The sequence below is a fragment of the Coffea eugenioides genome, chromosome 8, assembly GCF_003713205.1.
Source record: "Coffea eugenioides isolate CCC68of chromosome 8, Ceug_1.0, whole genome shotgun sequence".
Taxonomy (NCBI): Eukaryota; Viridiplantae; Streptophyta; class Magnoliopsida; order Gentianales; family Rubiaceae; genus Coffea; species Coffea eugenioides.
This window is the reverse complement of record NC_040042.1, coordinates 44,722,251-44,737,617: the sequence shown is the minus strand read 5'-3', so window position 1 is coordinate 44,737,617 and position 15,367 is coordinate 44,722,251. Positions and strand designations below refer to the sequence as shown.

Sequence of the window (15,367 nt, the reverse complement as noted above, 5' to 3'; positions counted from 1 at the left end):
TTTAGCATCTATTTGATTCAATGAAAAGAGGACAAAAAAACTTGGGGTCTAACTGTAATAATGACAAAAATTAAGACACCTTAAATGCAAAGCCATGATTAGTGCTGACCGGTGTCAGAGATTGAAATCGTGAAGGTAGTGATGTCATTAAATTCTTCCATGTATATTCACTCCTAGACATTAACTCCCTGAATTAAATGTAAAATTAAAAGATAAAAAAAAAGGGTTTTCCTGGCCAATATATTAAATACACTTAATCTATTATATGAATTTACACACTGATGATTATTATCCTATGTTGCACTTATATGTTTTTCTTAATTAACATTATTTTTTTCAAAATTTGAACTCTTGAAATTCATTTTAACGAGGCTTGAAATAGACAATATATATATATACTGGGCATGCAAAAACGCAGAAGAAGAAGCGCGTGACTAAAACCTGTAGATTTGCAGCACATATTTTTTTTCGATAAACAAGGTCAACTAGGGTCATTAGTGAGTCTAACACTAACACTAACAGCCGAGATTTGCAAACAAACAAATAAACAAATCTTACACGTACGTACAATAAATTAATCAAAGACGATGCAACTTCAAACTGACCCAAACTTGAATAGAAAACATTAAACTAATCAAACTTGAGATTCAAAAAACCATCACTACAATCCAAGAAGCTTCTTCTTCTACTGCTCCACTCCCTTCTATACTTTTGTCTTTCTCTTCATCCAGCAACTTTGCTCCGCAGATTTGCTCATATTTTTATCAATCCATCCACCTAGCTGCTCCTCTCTCTCTCTGGATTCTCAGTGTCGATCCTTCCACTCTGATTCAATTTCTTTTTTTTTTTCCTGCAATTTTCCACCTTGGGATCTTCACCTCTCGAAGCTCCCTCTCACCTTCAATTACCTCTCCCCCAGGCTTCTCTAGCATCCTTTCCTCTCTAGCTATAAATACAGTAGTAACCCCCCCAAGCATCGAACTTACTTTCTTGGCTCTTACTCGGAACTTATTTCAACTGTTGCCAATATGCAATACATTTATCACTTTCATTTACTTCCTTCACCTGCCTTTGCATTCAGCATTCGAACTCAAATGCTCTCTCTTTCATTTCTGATCCTTTCCCAGCTTCTTCATTAACTAAGCTCCGATCATCATTTCTCTGCCTTTTTCTTCACTATACCTTCAGTTAAATTTCCTGTCTCCCCCGTGAATCTGCAGCTCATTCTTAATTAGCTAAAATGGAGCTGAGTTTAGCAAAGCCGCAAACGTTAAGAAAGCCATTGATGCTAAAAGATTATCTTCTTGATGATCTGAGCTCATGTTCCTCGAGTGGTTTTCGAACATATCCACGCAGACAATGCTGCACTTCCGTTGGATTTCTCCTCGAAATCAACCTCAAGAACAAGCCACCTAAGCACTTCAAAAGACCACCTCTTAAAAATCCCTCAAAACCATTACCATCAGCTTTTCAAAGAGCTATTAACGCCGTCAAGAGCCTCCCATTTGCGGCCGTCAAGTCTTCATCTTCCACTTCTTCTAGTAAGCTCAGATTAACTCTTTTACCCAGAAGTCTCTCAAGAAAGCTTCTCAAACGGAGCTTCTGGAAGAGAAATGATCGGAAAGAGATCCCACGGTTGGAACCCATTAGCCAGCTCATTGTCCAGAATACATCTCCGCCGTCGGATTTCACCACCACCACCACCACCACCGGCGATCGCTATAGTTCTAGTAGCGAGAGTAACAGTTGGTGGGACAGTGATTTTACTGCCTCAGATGATTCCACCGCCAGCGGTAACTCTTCTGAGGTTAAAATTTTAAATGAGATCCACCACGATGTCGTTTTGGTGGAGAATACTTTCAGAAATAAAAATTACTCCTACTACCTTAGCAAGCGTTTACCAAACGACAAAGTGGTCGGCAGCAAAAGAGCAGCAGTAAAAGTCGGTGGTGATGATTCCATAGCCGCAACTTCCAGCAGCAGTGATAGCTGCACCAGCTCTAATATCATCAAGGTCAGTCTTTTGCTAGTGGTCCAATTAAATTTTATTTTTATCTGCAAAAGAAATAAAATTCTACTAAGGCCCCGTTTGGACAGCTATTTTTTGCCAAAAAATTATGTCGTTTTCCGTGATTACATTTCTATTACCTTTTTTCCCATATACATTACAGTAATTTTTCTATAAAAAAAATTCAAGAAAATACAATTCAAACAAGGCCGTACTTTCATTTTGATGATGGTACAGTTCGTTCTTGATTTGTTTACTTCTTCCTCCATGTCCATCCTCCCAGATCATTGTTTTTTAATTGCTTTTGTCTGTTGTTGAGCCACCTTTGATTGTGATTGCAATAAAACGTCTAGAATACAATCATCTTTACCATCCATTCCATTATTGATGCCTAATAAATGTACTTGACTTTGCCTTTTCTAAAGCCGTGACAGAATTGGGAACACAAACCAAAATGGTAGTTGATGATTTGCATTTCTCTAGTCTGTTCGTATCATTGCATGATCAGTTTACCTGAAAGGAAAAGTTTAGTAGGTAAAGCATCTCCATCATTGTTTTCGAAGTAGTATTTACTTCTTCATACCATTGTACCTTCGTGCATATTTTATATGGTAATTGGATAAAAGATGGAGATGAATGATAATTTGAGTTACTAAGTGGGAGGTTTTGAATTTACAGGTATCATTTTTGTTTGTTAAAAAAAAAAAATGGAAGATTTTGAATTTAGAATATTTCATTTGACCTTACTGTCTAATTCAATTCTCCTCTTCCAAGCTATTGAATTATTAATTATTAGTAGGGTATTCAAAATTTTGAAAATTTGAACTGGTTAAAATAAATGTTGAGGGCTTTTCGAGGAGAATAAATTTTCACAGCGGTAAGGATGGAGCTAAACAGCTGGACCTACCGGGTTTTCTGAGGATGCACACGTGCGGAAAAGTATTGGGTAACTTGTATACTGCATCTCGAGACCGTGAAACTTAAATGCCATTTAGTGATTCGACGGTGGTCATTCCGCCAAGTGTCGTCTACTCGCAAGATGTGCGGTGTTCGAATTCCTTTAAGAAACTTAGGACACTGGTGTGCGAAGTAGCAGATTGGTCCTCCTTGGTTCTATTTTCCTAAATTACCCTTGTCCAATATTACTAATAGGATTCACCCATAAATTAAGTGAAGAATACTGCTAATTCTGGGCGCATTAATGTCAGGTATTTTCGTTCAATTAACTTAAAAATTGGAACTAGGACAAAATATAAGGTATATTCAATTCCATTTTTCTTCTTACTTTTTCCCTTTCCCCTTTTGTTTAGCAAGGTGACTTGAAAACATTGTTGATTGTCCTAAAACCTAATAAGCCACTATGTTAATACGATTGAGTTAATTGAAACATTATTAAAATGAGCAAATTTGTAGAATCAAAATAAAATACTTCTTTTGTACCAAATAAATTATTTGTTCTAATTACTTGTATCTTTTATGCATATCTTTTGTTGTCAAAACACAGCATTGGGCTCTTGATCACGGGCACAAAACTGTTAAATTGTATATTAATCTTTGACGGTATAAAAATAGTTTATTATTCGTTTGAATATTTAACTATCTTTAGATTTAAATGGTTTCTCTCTCTCTCCTTTTTTATTTTTTTTTTAGACGAATAACCAATCTTTAAGAACTTGACAAATAGTTTGTTAAGCTAACATAAAAGAGAGACAGATTGGATGGTACTGAAAAAAATTGTAAATACGAGGTGCAAGATTTGAGTTTTCTCACTTATACTTGAAAAAAAATGCGCTAAAGACCGCCTATCAAAAATTAAGAAAGGAAGGTAAACCTAAGAAGATTATTTGGATTTGTTTGGATAGAAATGTGAAATATTATTTGAAATAATTACTATATCATTTTTTGTGATGTGATGTATGTAAGATAAAAAAGTGGTTGAAAATATAAAAAGGTGGATTGAAAAATGTGTTTATGATGCAAACGAAATATTATTTGAGATGAATTTACTATCCAAACAAACCCTAATTAAAGTTGGCACTAGGCGGACAGGTGTCTCACACCTTGTCAAATTAGTAAGGGGTTGACTTCTGACCGTCCAAGAACTGGTCTTGGGATTAACGTTTTACTTCTCGTGGGCCTTTAAATTTTGTGCCCATTTGCTTACAAAAGAAACATCCTAGTAATTGTTTGACCCAACAAACAATTAATCCATTTTGGGCAGGAAATTCTTAATATAATGATTTTTTTTCGGTCTAGAGGGGTATCATGGGATCACCCAAACTAATCTCCAGGTTAGGTAGAGCTCGTCTCAAAGATGTTCAACAACAATAATAAAGTGAGAATTGAACTTGGGGCCTTACTATAAGGACTGACGATCAGTTCCAACCGAACCGAGCTACTCACAGGAGCTAATATAATGATAAATCGTTGGAAAATGGGGTATTAACTATTAAGCGGTCCTACTTAGTACTTATCCATCAACATCACATTTGTTATCCATCATTTCTCTTTTTCTGAATGGTTTCGGAATCTTTATCCTTTTCTGAGAGAGTATTTATTTTGTAAGGAACTGCCAAAGTTCAATGCATAGGACATTCCAATGAATGAATACGTATTTCATGCTTTTGTGGCATTTATTGTGAGACCAAAACATGAATATAAATGCTACTACTACTGCTAATAATTTCTGCAGGTTCATGTGTTCTCTCTAATTGCCATAAGCTTGATTGAATGTTGGAGAAAACTTTTTGAGGGCTGACTATGGCCTGGAAATTTTTTTACTAGAAAGGGTTGATAAAATGATACAGGGAAAGAGGGAAAGTTCCCTTGAACCTTCGGAATCAACTTGACCTCTTGTTTTTTTTTCTCCTTATGTTTGCGTTGCATTAAGCAGCCCAGATGAACTATTCAAGGGGCTTTGTAGCCTACTGTGACTTATGTAGAGATGGGTTTTTTAGCCCCAAAGAAAGGAAAGAAGAGTTAATTGACTTTTTTTTTTTGCTTTTTGGGTTCTCCAAATTATTATTATTCTTTAAGAAATGTTTTGTACTTTGGTATTCTAACTTGAGTTTAAATCGTGAAATATGAACAGAAGTGGCCAAGTGAAGATGAGAGGGAACAGTTCAGTCCAGTGTCCGTGTTAGACTGCCCATTTGATGAGGATGATGAGGTTTCCTCACCTTTTCAACATAGACTTGCACGTAAGGAAGGTGACATCTCTCTCGCTCCCACAGCAACTATTTAATCATGCCTTTCATTTTGAGGAGGGCAAAATATCTATTTTTTTTTTTACCATAAAAATCTATTTGAGATATTCTTTTTTTTTTTTTTTTTTTGGTTGAGGAAGAGATATTCAAGTTTGTTTTCATCGTTGCTCTCCTACCTTTTTTGTCCTCTGGATAACTATGCCATAGTCTAATGGACTGAAAGGGTCTCATAAAGGCCAATGAATCAACTCTGAAAAGTCCGATACATGCATTCTTTTTTTTCAATCCTAGCTATAAATTGTACGATATGTACAAGATAGATAATACTTTGGACTTGCCCAAAATTTAAAGAAAAAAAAATGCCCTGATTTGCATTTACTAACTAAATGACTTGATTTGATTTCTTCTGAAACTGATAGTTGAGTGTTGGGAACAACATGGTGAACTTTTTGTTATAGATAGTACAATTGGTCGCCCAAACTCAAAATCAATATTAGACAAATTTTGTGAATTGAAAGTGTCACTAATTAAGAGAATGTGTCAACTTTTGGTTAGCAGGAACTAAGAAAAGGCTAATGAAGAAGATCAACAGATTTGAAAGGCTCACTCAGCTGGAACCTGTGAACCTGCAAAAAAGAATTGCATTATCAGAGTCTGATCAAGAATCAAATGAAAGCCCTCAGCGTCATTCATCAGAATCTGTCTTCATATTGGACAGCGAAGAGGAGGAGAATCAAGCATCGGATAAACCATTCAAATTGCTTCAGCTGGTGAAGGCCACAATCCCATCAATCAGCCAACATTTCAAGGCTGATCATGACAACCTACTCTTGGATTTCTTTAAGGAAGGAATGGAAGAGGACAGTAGCAGCCCCGAACATGCTAAGGTGCTAACTAGAAGGGTGAAACTTGATGATGAGCTGCTAAAGGTCGCGAATAGCTGGATTATGGGGCAACCACGCGAACTGTTTCTGGAATGGGATGTGCAAAAGAACAGGGAAGCTTATATTCGCGACATGGAAAGAGGATGGACGTGGAGGAAGCTGAATGAGGAGAAAGAGGAAGTGGCTTTGGAGTTGGAAGTTGAGGTTTTTGCTTCTCTGATGAATGAGATGTTGAACGATCTTTTATGATCCTACAGCTAGAAAGCCAGCCGGCCAGTTTTAATTAGTTGTTGTTTATTGGAGATTGGAGAATTGTCCAGAATATGCAGATGGTGGTAAGAGGAAACTGGTCCAGGGCGTTTTTCATCATTCAGCTGCCATCACAGGAAGGCTAGACGTTTCGCCGAGCATCGAACTTTTTTAATCTTCATAGGAGAAACATCAGCGTTTTCCACTTTAATAAATTTTGGTCTTACTTTTGGGGAATGTCTAGGTGTAGAATGGTGAAGCTTTGAGATTTTAGGTGTAGCACTAATGATTATCCATCTTTTTTCTCAAGGTTTCACCATTCAAGTTCCTTTAACCCAGGTTATTGAACTTGTAGAAGCCCAGACCATTCGAGTTCCTTTTCTCAGTCTTTAGATTTTTTTTTTTTTTGATACTTTAGTCTAGCTATAGACTTTTTAGTTTAGAGTTTAGACAGTTAATAAACCCCAATTAACTTCTGCACTGCAGAAGGCTATGGGCAAATATAGGTATTTGAGATCAACTACCATCATTTCCACAAGGTAGAATGATCATTTCGTGTTAGATCCCAATTCTTACCTAAGAAACTAAGTGGAAGAACAGAAAAGAGATTCGGCAAAAAAAAAGGCGGCGATTCAATTGAGTTATTTGAGCAAAATGACAAGAAAGTAAAATGTGCCATTTGATCTTTCAATGTTGGCAGCCTTTAAAATCTAAGACGCCTAACACCATTCCCAGCGCTTAACAGGACAATATCCTGTTAAGAAAAATCTTTATTCGTGTCCTGTATACCAAACTCTTGAAGAATAACTGGTTTCTATTTTGGTTACATTGAAGAATGCTACTCAATATGGAGTCCTATAAATGAAAGACAAGATAAATGTACCATTTGGCCATACAATTTTGGTTTATTCCTGAATCTAAAATGCCCAAGATTAATTGCCTTCGCTTAATAAGACTAAGACAAAATAATCGTGAAGTTTTGGCATCAAAACTTTTAGTTTTAGGTGGTCCATCATCAAAAGAATTGTTGCCAAATGTGAAGTTTATCTCAGTGCCTAGCCTGCCTTGTGCTTGATCTTTGTTTCGACAAAGGCATGTTCACGAAAACGATTTCGTGCATCTCCAAACTCGCAGTCCTTCATGCAAGTAAAACATACTACAAACAACTGTTTATACTATATCCATTTACAAATAAATGGCATAGTACTTGCCAAATACTATGGGAGTGTTTTTCAAAAATTAGTTTTTTAAATACAATAAAATTTTTTAAAAAATACTCTAAAAGGTACTTTAAAAATTAGTTTAAATTTTTTTAAAATTTTAAAAAATATCTCAAAATATATTCTAGAAACTCTTCTACTCTTAAATATCCCAGAATATTTTCTGAAAATATCCCAAAATATAATCTAAAAACTCTGCTACAGCAAAATTTTTCAAAAATACCCCAAAAAACAGCTAATCCAAACGGGGCGTATATGATTAGGTAGCAAAATTATTGAGAGAATAAAATTGTCGTTGAAAATCTGCACGTCCAAAGATGCTGTGAGTTCACCATTGAAAACCTCATAAACACAGAAAGTCAAAAGGGTTTGCTAATAAATTATCATGAAGAGGCTAATGTTTGTTAAGTCACCCTAAAATCTAAACTTGCATGCCAGTAGTAATTTGCAGTGGATGAAAACAACTAAAGGGGACAACTGAAAAGTCATTGTTTATGTACAGTAAGTCTATACTAAATTTGGATTGGGCTTAACACTTGCTGGATGCATGCTAGGTATGATATCAAATAATGTCATAGCTGCTAAGTAGTTTGGGAGAATCTCCATATTCCGTGACAGAACCAAAGATTCGTTGCAACCTCAGATGATGTTTGCCGAAAGTGTTTGATGAACTGGGACATGATTCAACAATAAGCAATGACCAAGTTATATTCCGAGTTATCAAGTGTTCAGCATTCAACGCCACTACCAGTGGGGTTCAAAGTTGATTTGAAGAAAGACTTGGATTAGGGTTTTGACAAGGTGCAATTTGGACGTAGAAATCACTATTCACGAGTACTTAATAGTTCGAGGACGTAAAAAGAAGTTAAATCCTTCTAATTATTCATACAACATGGAGACGTAGATATTTGGCTTTCTTTTCTTAGAGAAAAGCCCGAGTCAAATTAAACCAAATCATGATCTGTATCACACACAGTAGGATCTGTTTTTGTTTTGTGATATATGTAGCCACAATTAGAGAAAATGAATAACTACATGTTAAGAAAAAATAAATGTTATGGTTTATTATGTAGCATACGCAAGTATAGAAAATGTATGGTCTTCGATTCAATTTCTCTTTTCCTCTTTCCATTTCTTAAATTTCATCCATTCCCTACTCAAAAAATAAGTATACAAGAAATAGACGTTAAATTGAGGATTTTATCTTTGGACATAAAAGAAGATATATTATGGACAGTAAAGTGTATTTTCCCATTTTATAAGGTAAAACTCGCAAACTCACGGCGTTTAATAATTAATGAAGTTTTTAGGGATTAGAGGGGAAGGGTTTGTAAGTAAGAGATTATAAATATAAAACTTCTCACTTATAAAAAAAAAGTTTTTAGAGACTTATAGTCCTTTAAATCTCAAAAATTAAAACTTTTTTGACAATTTTTTGGGGGTTCTTTGCCTATACCGTACCGGAGAGCGCAAGATAAAAAGCGTGTTTAATGTCATTCTTTTCATGAAAGGACAAATTTCTTCTAAGCAAATGTTGCAACTCAAGAGGTGGGTGATAATTTTATAATTTTTATAAAGGAATCAAGGTTGAATGGTTAGAGAATAATCTTTCGACAAAATAGAGAATTGCATCCAATTGTCAATGCCAAGTTGTAGGAATTAAAATTTAATTGACTTGTAGGAATTAAAATTTAATTGACTAAATGAGACCAATCAAGCATGGCTTCTGAAAAAGAAGGCCATTGACCACGAAACGGCCGTCCTTGCTCAGACTCTAGTAATTCTTGCAAGTTACTGAGATATTCAATGGATTTTCCTTAACTGACGCCAATGAGCCACTTTCTTAGGGAATTAATTGGCGTCACTTTACTAGCTACCTTATGTTATACGCGTAAACGTATTCAAACAAAGGAATTGCACTAATCATCCCTAAAGTTTAGGGACGGTCCTAAATTGGCCCTCCCTTTTTTACTATTCCAGTTTCCAATTCTTACCAAAATCTTCATCTACGAAGTGCTAACAAAGAAACAATATGCACTTCAATTGTGATTAATGTGAAGCACGGCTAGGGTTAAGAGGGCAAACTAGTTTTGCCCCTCTAGCACCCAAATATTGGTTTGTCAAGGATTGTGAAATCCTACCCTAAATTAGAATACGAGAGGTATGGAAAATAATTGAAATCTAGACATTATATTACAATATATTTGATATTTAATTCATATATTTTGTCATTTGTATGGCTAGAGTTGGGTTTCTACTTCTTCTTGTTTTTTTTTTCTAATTCTAATGTTGCTAGAATATCCACTTGGATTTAATGCAACAACATTTGTTGACAATTAAATTCTGTGGCTCATGTGCTAGAATTCAAAATGAAGCACTTTTCGTCACTTACTCCAATTAAAAACTCATATGCATTTACATCTTTTCTTGAATTTAGATCTCCTTTACGCATTTGGCGTTTACACCATGTATTAAAATGATATTTGTCTATTCTGGTAAGAAAGACGTGTCACTTTTTATTAGATTATATAATTATATAATATAAGAGAGCAACATCAAAAGTGAGACAAATAATCAATTATCCTATGTATTCCTAGTAACTAGAGAGTAGGTATCATACTGTTACTCATGAAGTTGCTTGAACTTAAATTAAAATACAAAGTTGATTGTTTTGTACATCCTCATTAAAAAGGTGGACCAAATGGAGACCACCCAAAATCTTAGGGACCATAAATACAACTCCTTCCTCAATATTTGTAGAAGTGCCCTTCACGTCTGCCCCATAAAACGAACTTACTCTCTTCCTCAGAGTCCCTCCTCCTTTCAAGGTTCATTGAGTTTCCAAGTCTGAAACAGAGAACCAACAGAATTCCAAACAATTTGGAAAGGGAGAAGACAAAGGAAACAAAACACCCCCATATTGCCTTTTCTCTACCTTTCTCCTTTTGAATATTCAAATTTTAACAATTTACCATCAACAGATAGAAAAGGAACCAAAGAAACAAACAGATTGTAAGAGAAGTTTACTCTAGTTCTGATACTTTTCTTGTTCTTGTTACACTTTTTTTCTTCCTTTTTGCGTCATAGTATCTTTCTCTCCCCTCCTTTCTTATTTTGTGGGTTCTATTAGAACTGCCTATAAGGCCATGCAATGCAACAAGAATTGATGTAAGTTTGAGTTTTTTGTCAGTCTTTGTTGGTAGAGGGAGGATAGAACAGTACAGAACAAGAAACAGAGGAAAATATGAAGAACGAAGATCAAGCAAGGTCTCTTTTTGGGATTTCTTTATCTGATCGTCCCAGATGGCAGCAATTCGTTATTTGCTCGTCTGGTTTCTTCTTTGGTTATCTTGTTAATGGCATTTGTGAGGTGGGTTTTTTTTCCTTTTCCTTTTGGCTTGAGGCCTTATACTTTTCTCAATATTCTTTTTTTTTTTTGGTCTTTTAAAACTAACTTGTTTGTGTTCTGTGATTGATGATCAATTTCATGCTGGGATTTGGTTGTTTATGTTGGAGGATGTTAAAGTGTTGGATTCCAATGCACAATATAGTCAATGATTAGAAAAAATAACTTAGTTGCATGTGTGTGTGAGTAACTTTTTTGACTATCACATTGATGGCTTAAGTCGGCATTGATAATGTTGTCTGTTCTGTTAGGTGGTGTCAGTTTCATGATTACATGCGATAGAAAATTCAATGTGAATACGGGAATTTCCTGGAAAGTTTAGGTCTGATTGGTTATAGATTGACGACTTTATTCTTATTCTTTGGGCCGTCCAAGAGACTAAAAGGAATGTGTTGGGTTCCACAACTTCTAGCGATTACAATTTTGACATGAATTATGGTGATTTCAAATTTCAATTCAAGCACTACTGTAGTATTACAGACTTGATTGTTGCCGAATCTATCTGTCACTTTATCATGTGTTGATCGGGCCTATTAAGGTTATTCTTTTTTTTCTGAGCAACATGAGATAAAATTATGAAATATTGGAGTTTCAAGATTTATTAATGACAAATGAGTTGATCTTCTGTTTGCAGGAGTATGTATATAACCGGCTCAGTTTCAGGTTTGTAGTTGTCAAGGTCCTTATCATTGCCACTTTTTCTGTTTGAGATTATTGCTATGCCTAAATTTTTTTTTGTTTGGTAATCTTTTCCAGCTATGGATGGTATTTTACCTTTGTACAAGGTTTTGTGTATTTGGCACTGATACACTTACAGGGTTTCACTATTAAGCAAATGGTGAATCCATGGGGAACTTATGTAAAGCTTTCTGGTGTTCTTATGGGTTCTCATGGATTGACAAAGGGTTCGTTGGCTTACCTTAACTATCCTGCACAAATCATGTTTAAATCCACAAAGGTATGAGCCATCTCTTGTCATTTAGTTCTTGACATCATTCTGCATAATTTTAGCAGTAGATGAGCAAGTCTATTTGCATAGTCTTTGGTATTGTTTTTCAGCTATTTTTTAGTTCAACAGATGATATTTTACAAGATAGGATCACGACATTACTAACTTTGACCTCTTCTATCTGATGTATGCTTGTAAATATGCTTTTGGCTATTTGAATTATCTCTTTTAGGGTGCTTCCCATACTCTCTAGAGAGTTTGAAATTGTTTAATTACGTGCTTATTTGTTGTTGGATCAGGTACTGCCTGTGATGGTGATGGGAGCCTTTATTCCTGGCTTGAGAAGAAAATACCCTCTCCATGAATATGTCTCTGCCATTCTTCTAGTCATTGGCTTGATTCTCTTCACATTGGCAGATGCCAACACTTCTCCAAATTTCAGCATGATTGGGGTTGCGATGATTAGTGGAGCTCTAATTATGGATTCATTCTTGGGTAACTTGCAGGAAGCAATCTTTACCATGAATCCTGAAACAACTCAGGTGCTCATCACTTCTGATAGAGTGTTTGTCAATGCTGTTCCATGATTGAAAAGATATGATGACAACAAAGCGTAAATCACTTTTTCTTGAAAGTTTTACATATGATTTCTGATTCTCGCAGATGGAGATGCTATTTTGCTCAACAGTGGTTGGGTTGCCTTTCCTGCTTGGACCAATGATAGTAACAGGCGAGCTGTTCAAGGCGTGGAGTTCTTGTTATGAGGTACACAATACCATATCATTCCATTGCACTGAATCTTCTTATAGAACAGTGTGTTGTAAGAAAAGAACAAACAAATTTTGGAACTGAATTAGCATGTGGAGATCAAAATATATCCACTCCAAATTCCCAGCAAGATGGATTTTTTTGGCTAATGTGTACTACTATCTTTCGGTTGCGAAAGGAGGTAATGTGCACTCCTTAAACACATGCTACATTTCTCATAAACAGACTAATTAGTTCGCTTTGGATGTCTAGGAATTTGTTTAGCCATCCATCATATATGCTTCATTCCACTTTACTACTAGCTGTTATATAGTTCTAACAGGATTACATTGGTCACAATATTTGCAGCATCCTTACGTGTACGGGGTGTTGGTCTTTGAAGCAATGGCCACATTTATAGGTCAAGTCTCTGTTCTATCACTCATTGCTTTGTTTGGGGCTGCCACTACAGCTATGGTAATTGCATTGTTCCTGACCTAGTCCTTCCGATATTTAAACATTCATTGACTTGGATTTATTAGTTTGCTATGTTCGAGAGACTGCGTATTAAAAAGCAATTTTGCTGTCAAACAGATAACAACAGCAAGGAAGGCAGTTACGTTGCTGCTGTCATACTTGATTTTCACGAAACCTCTTACTGAACAGCATTGTTCTGGTTTACTACTCATAGCCATGGGAATTCTAATCAAACTCCTGCCTGAAAATAAACCTCCTACTCGAGTTTTGATGCCCAGCACCAATACAAAGCAGGGCAAGTCTCTTTTGAAAGAAGTGAAGAAGCCATCAGATAATAAAGGAGACGAAGAAGATCAAGGGAAAAGCCCGTTAATCTGAGGTTTACAATTTGCAGTCTGTTCATATGCAGCCGCTTTCTTGCTTTTTTGGCTTCCTTGTACCTTCAAAGACGTTTAGATGGGAGCTGGTGATTTCTCAATCCCACTGCAGCAGCCTTTTCGCTTTTTTCATTTTATCATTTTCACATCCCATACGATTCTTTGCTTAAGTTTTGGACTAGCTTTACTTGTAACACTATTGCATAAGTTAAAATTAGTTTATAGCTTCAAATGCTGAGGAATCGTGATGGAATGAAATGTCACTCTGAAGTTTGGTTGACAAATTTATGGTGAACTAGTCTGAGTTTCCATTCTTAGGAAGATCGAATGAGAAAATGCACCTCTACGATTATCATGAATGTTCGTGATTGGATTGTTTCATCTCCGCTTCCAATAGCACAGGGGTAGCAAAAGAACCTAATGATATTTATCATGTTGTAGCTCAATTGGTAAGGATTTTGTTCTTCTATTAGAAGCATACGACTTCAGCTTTTGCTATGTTTGTAGGTAATTCGTAAGAATCATTGTAAGTCGCCTTTTGCTACCCGTTAAAGCAACATTATTCTTGTTTGGATTGTCAATTATTTACAAAATTTTATTTATTTATATTATTAACGTATTTTTCAATCACTTTTTTATCTTATATACGTCATATCAATAAGATCCTATATTATTTCTATTTTCTTTTTCAAAAAGTATCCCGAATAATCCACTGTACAAACACACTATACAATGATATGCATGACCTTGGAATGGGATGAATCTCCTCTCTTTCTCAAAATATCCAATGATGATATATATGGCTGCAAATTCAACTGAGTTGAGTGCACTTCAATGGTCCATGGTATCAATCACATGATGAACACTATTGTAAGGGTGGTAAAGCTCTGATATTCTTGCTCTAGATAAGATGAAATAACACTTCAGAACCAGGGTGAACCATCTTAACTTAAATTTTTTGTAGTATGTGATGCCTAATTTCCTTTCACCAGATAACAGAAACGAATAAGGTGTGAGATGGCATGGCCATATTCTTTTATCTATTCATGAATAATTAAGAAACTTAAAAACCTACCAAAGCCACTTTGATCAGCAATCAATTTACTTTATGAATAAATTTTATATATACTGTCAGTGTATACACTATCACGATTGGATGAATGATACATAAGCAAAGGAGATTTGAAAAAGGATATTTTTATGATGTACTCTTGCCCAAGTTTTGGGAGATTTGGAAAAGGAATCGGCTATGTTTGGATAGCAAATTTTTCCAAAAAAATTTTCACTTGCATCATAAACACATTTCTCAATTCACCTTTTTATATTTTTAACCACCTTTTTATCTCACATACATTATGTAACAAAAAGTACTATAGTAATTATTCCAAATAATTATTGGGAATAATGCTCCATCCACAATGCAATCTAATGAATGGCTTTTGGTTTCTTGGTGAATTTTGCACATTCACATTGGCCAGTAATTTGTTACAGTTAAGGAACAAATGACAAGTGGCGTGTAGTCTAGTACGGGGTTTGTTTGACTCGTCAAGATTCTTTTCTTAAAATTCCATTAGTTGAAGTATTGACAGTAAAAAAATGTACATTAATAGTTAGTTACGTTGAAATTTGCTAATGCCAAGGATTCCAAGTTCTGACATCCATGACATGATTATATAGAAAAAATAGGATAATTTCAAACGTAAAAAAGAAATTAATGAAAATTTTGTATATTACATTGAGCAAAATTTTTACATCATTCTTGCATCTCTTCTTTTTTACCCCTTCTAGCATCTCAAGTATTGATCCTACAACCTGGTTAAAAAATATAAAAAGAAATCCAACAA

At 35.2% G+C, this 15,367-nt stretch overlaps 2 protein-coding genes across 5 annotated transcripts; both read left to right on the top strand.

Moving 5' to 3' along the window:
- Window positions 1-704: 704 nt before the first annotated feature.
- LOC113781148 lies at window positions 705-6,936 on the top strand. 3 transcript variants are annotated; one of them, XM_027327015.1, is made up of 3 exons: window positions 705-2,014; window positions 5,100-5,208; window positions 5,773-6,936. In XM_027327015.1, exons 1-3 carry the CDS (start codon window positions 1,241-1,243, stop codon window positions 6,345-6,347), a joined length of 1,458 nt encoding a protein of 485 aa, XP_027182816.1. In that variant the 5' UTR covers window positions 705-1,240; the 3' UTR covers window positions 6,348-6,936. The 3 variants fall into 3 exon arrangements, with proteins under 3 accessions (XP_027182816.1, XP_027182815.1, XP_027182814.1); XM_027327014.1 differs by having other exon boundaries at window positions 5,100-5,217; XM_027327013.1 differs by having other exon boundaries at window positions 5,100-5,217; window positions 5,770-6,936.
- A 3,454-nt stretch (window positions 6,937-10,390) lies between these two features.
- LOC113781087 (UDP-galactose/UDP-glucose transporter 4) lies at window positions 10,391-13,866 on the top strand. 2 transcript variants are annotated; one of them, XM_027326932.1, is made up of 8 exons: window positions 10,391-10,579; window positions 10,758-10,937; window positions 11,608-11,636; window positions 11,730-11,931; window positions 12,222-12,464; window positions 12,586-12,687; window positions 13,039-13,146; window positions 13,264-13,866. In XM_027326932.1, exons 2-8 carry the CDS (start codon window positions 10,812-10,814, stop codon window positions 13,522-13,524), a joined length of 1,071 nt encoding a protein of 356 aa, XP_027182733.1. In that variant the 5' UTR covers window positions 10,391-10,579; window positions 10,758-10,811; the 3' UTR covers window positions 13,525-13,866. The 2 variants fall into 2 exon arrangements, with proteins under 2 accessions (XP_027182733.1, XP_027182731.1); XM_027326930.1 differs by having other exon boundaries at window positions 10,391-10,937.
- The last annotated feature ends 1,501 nt before the right edge of the window (window positions 13,867-15,367 follow it).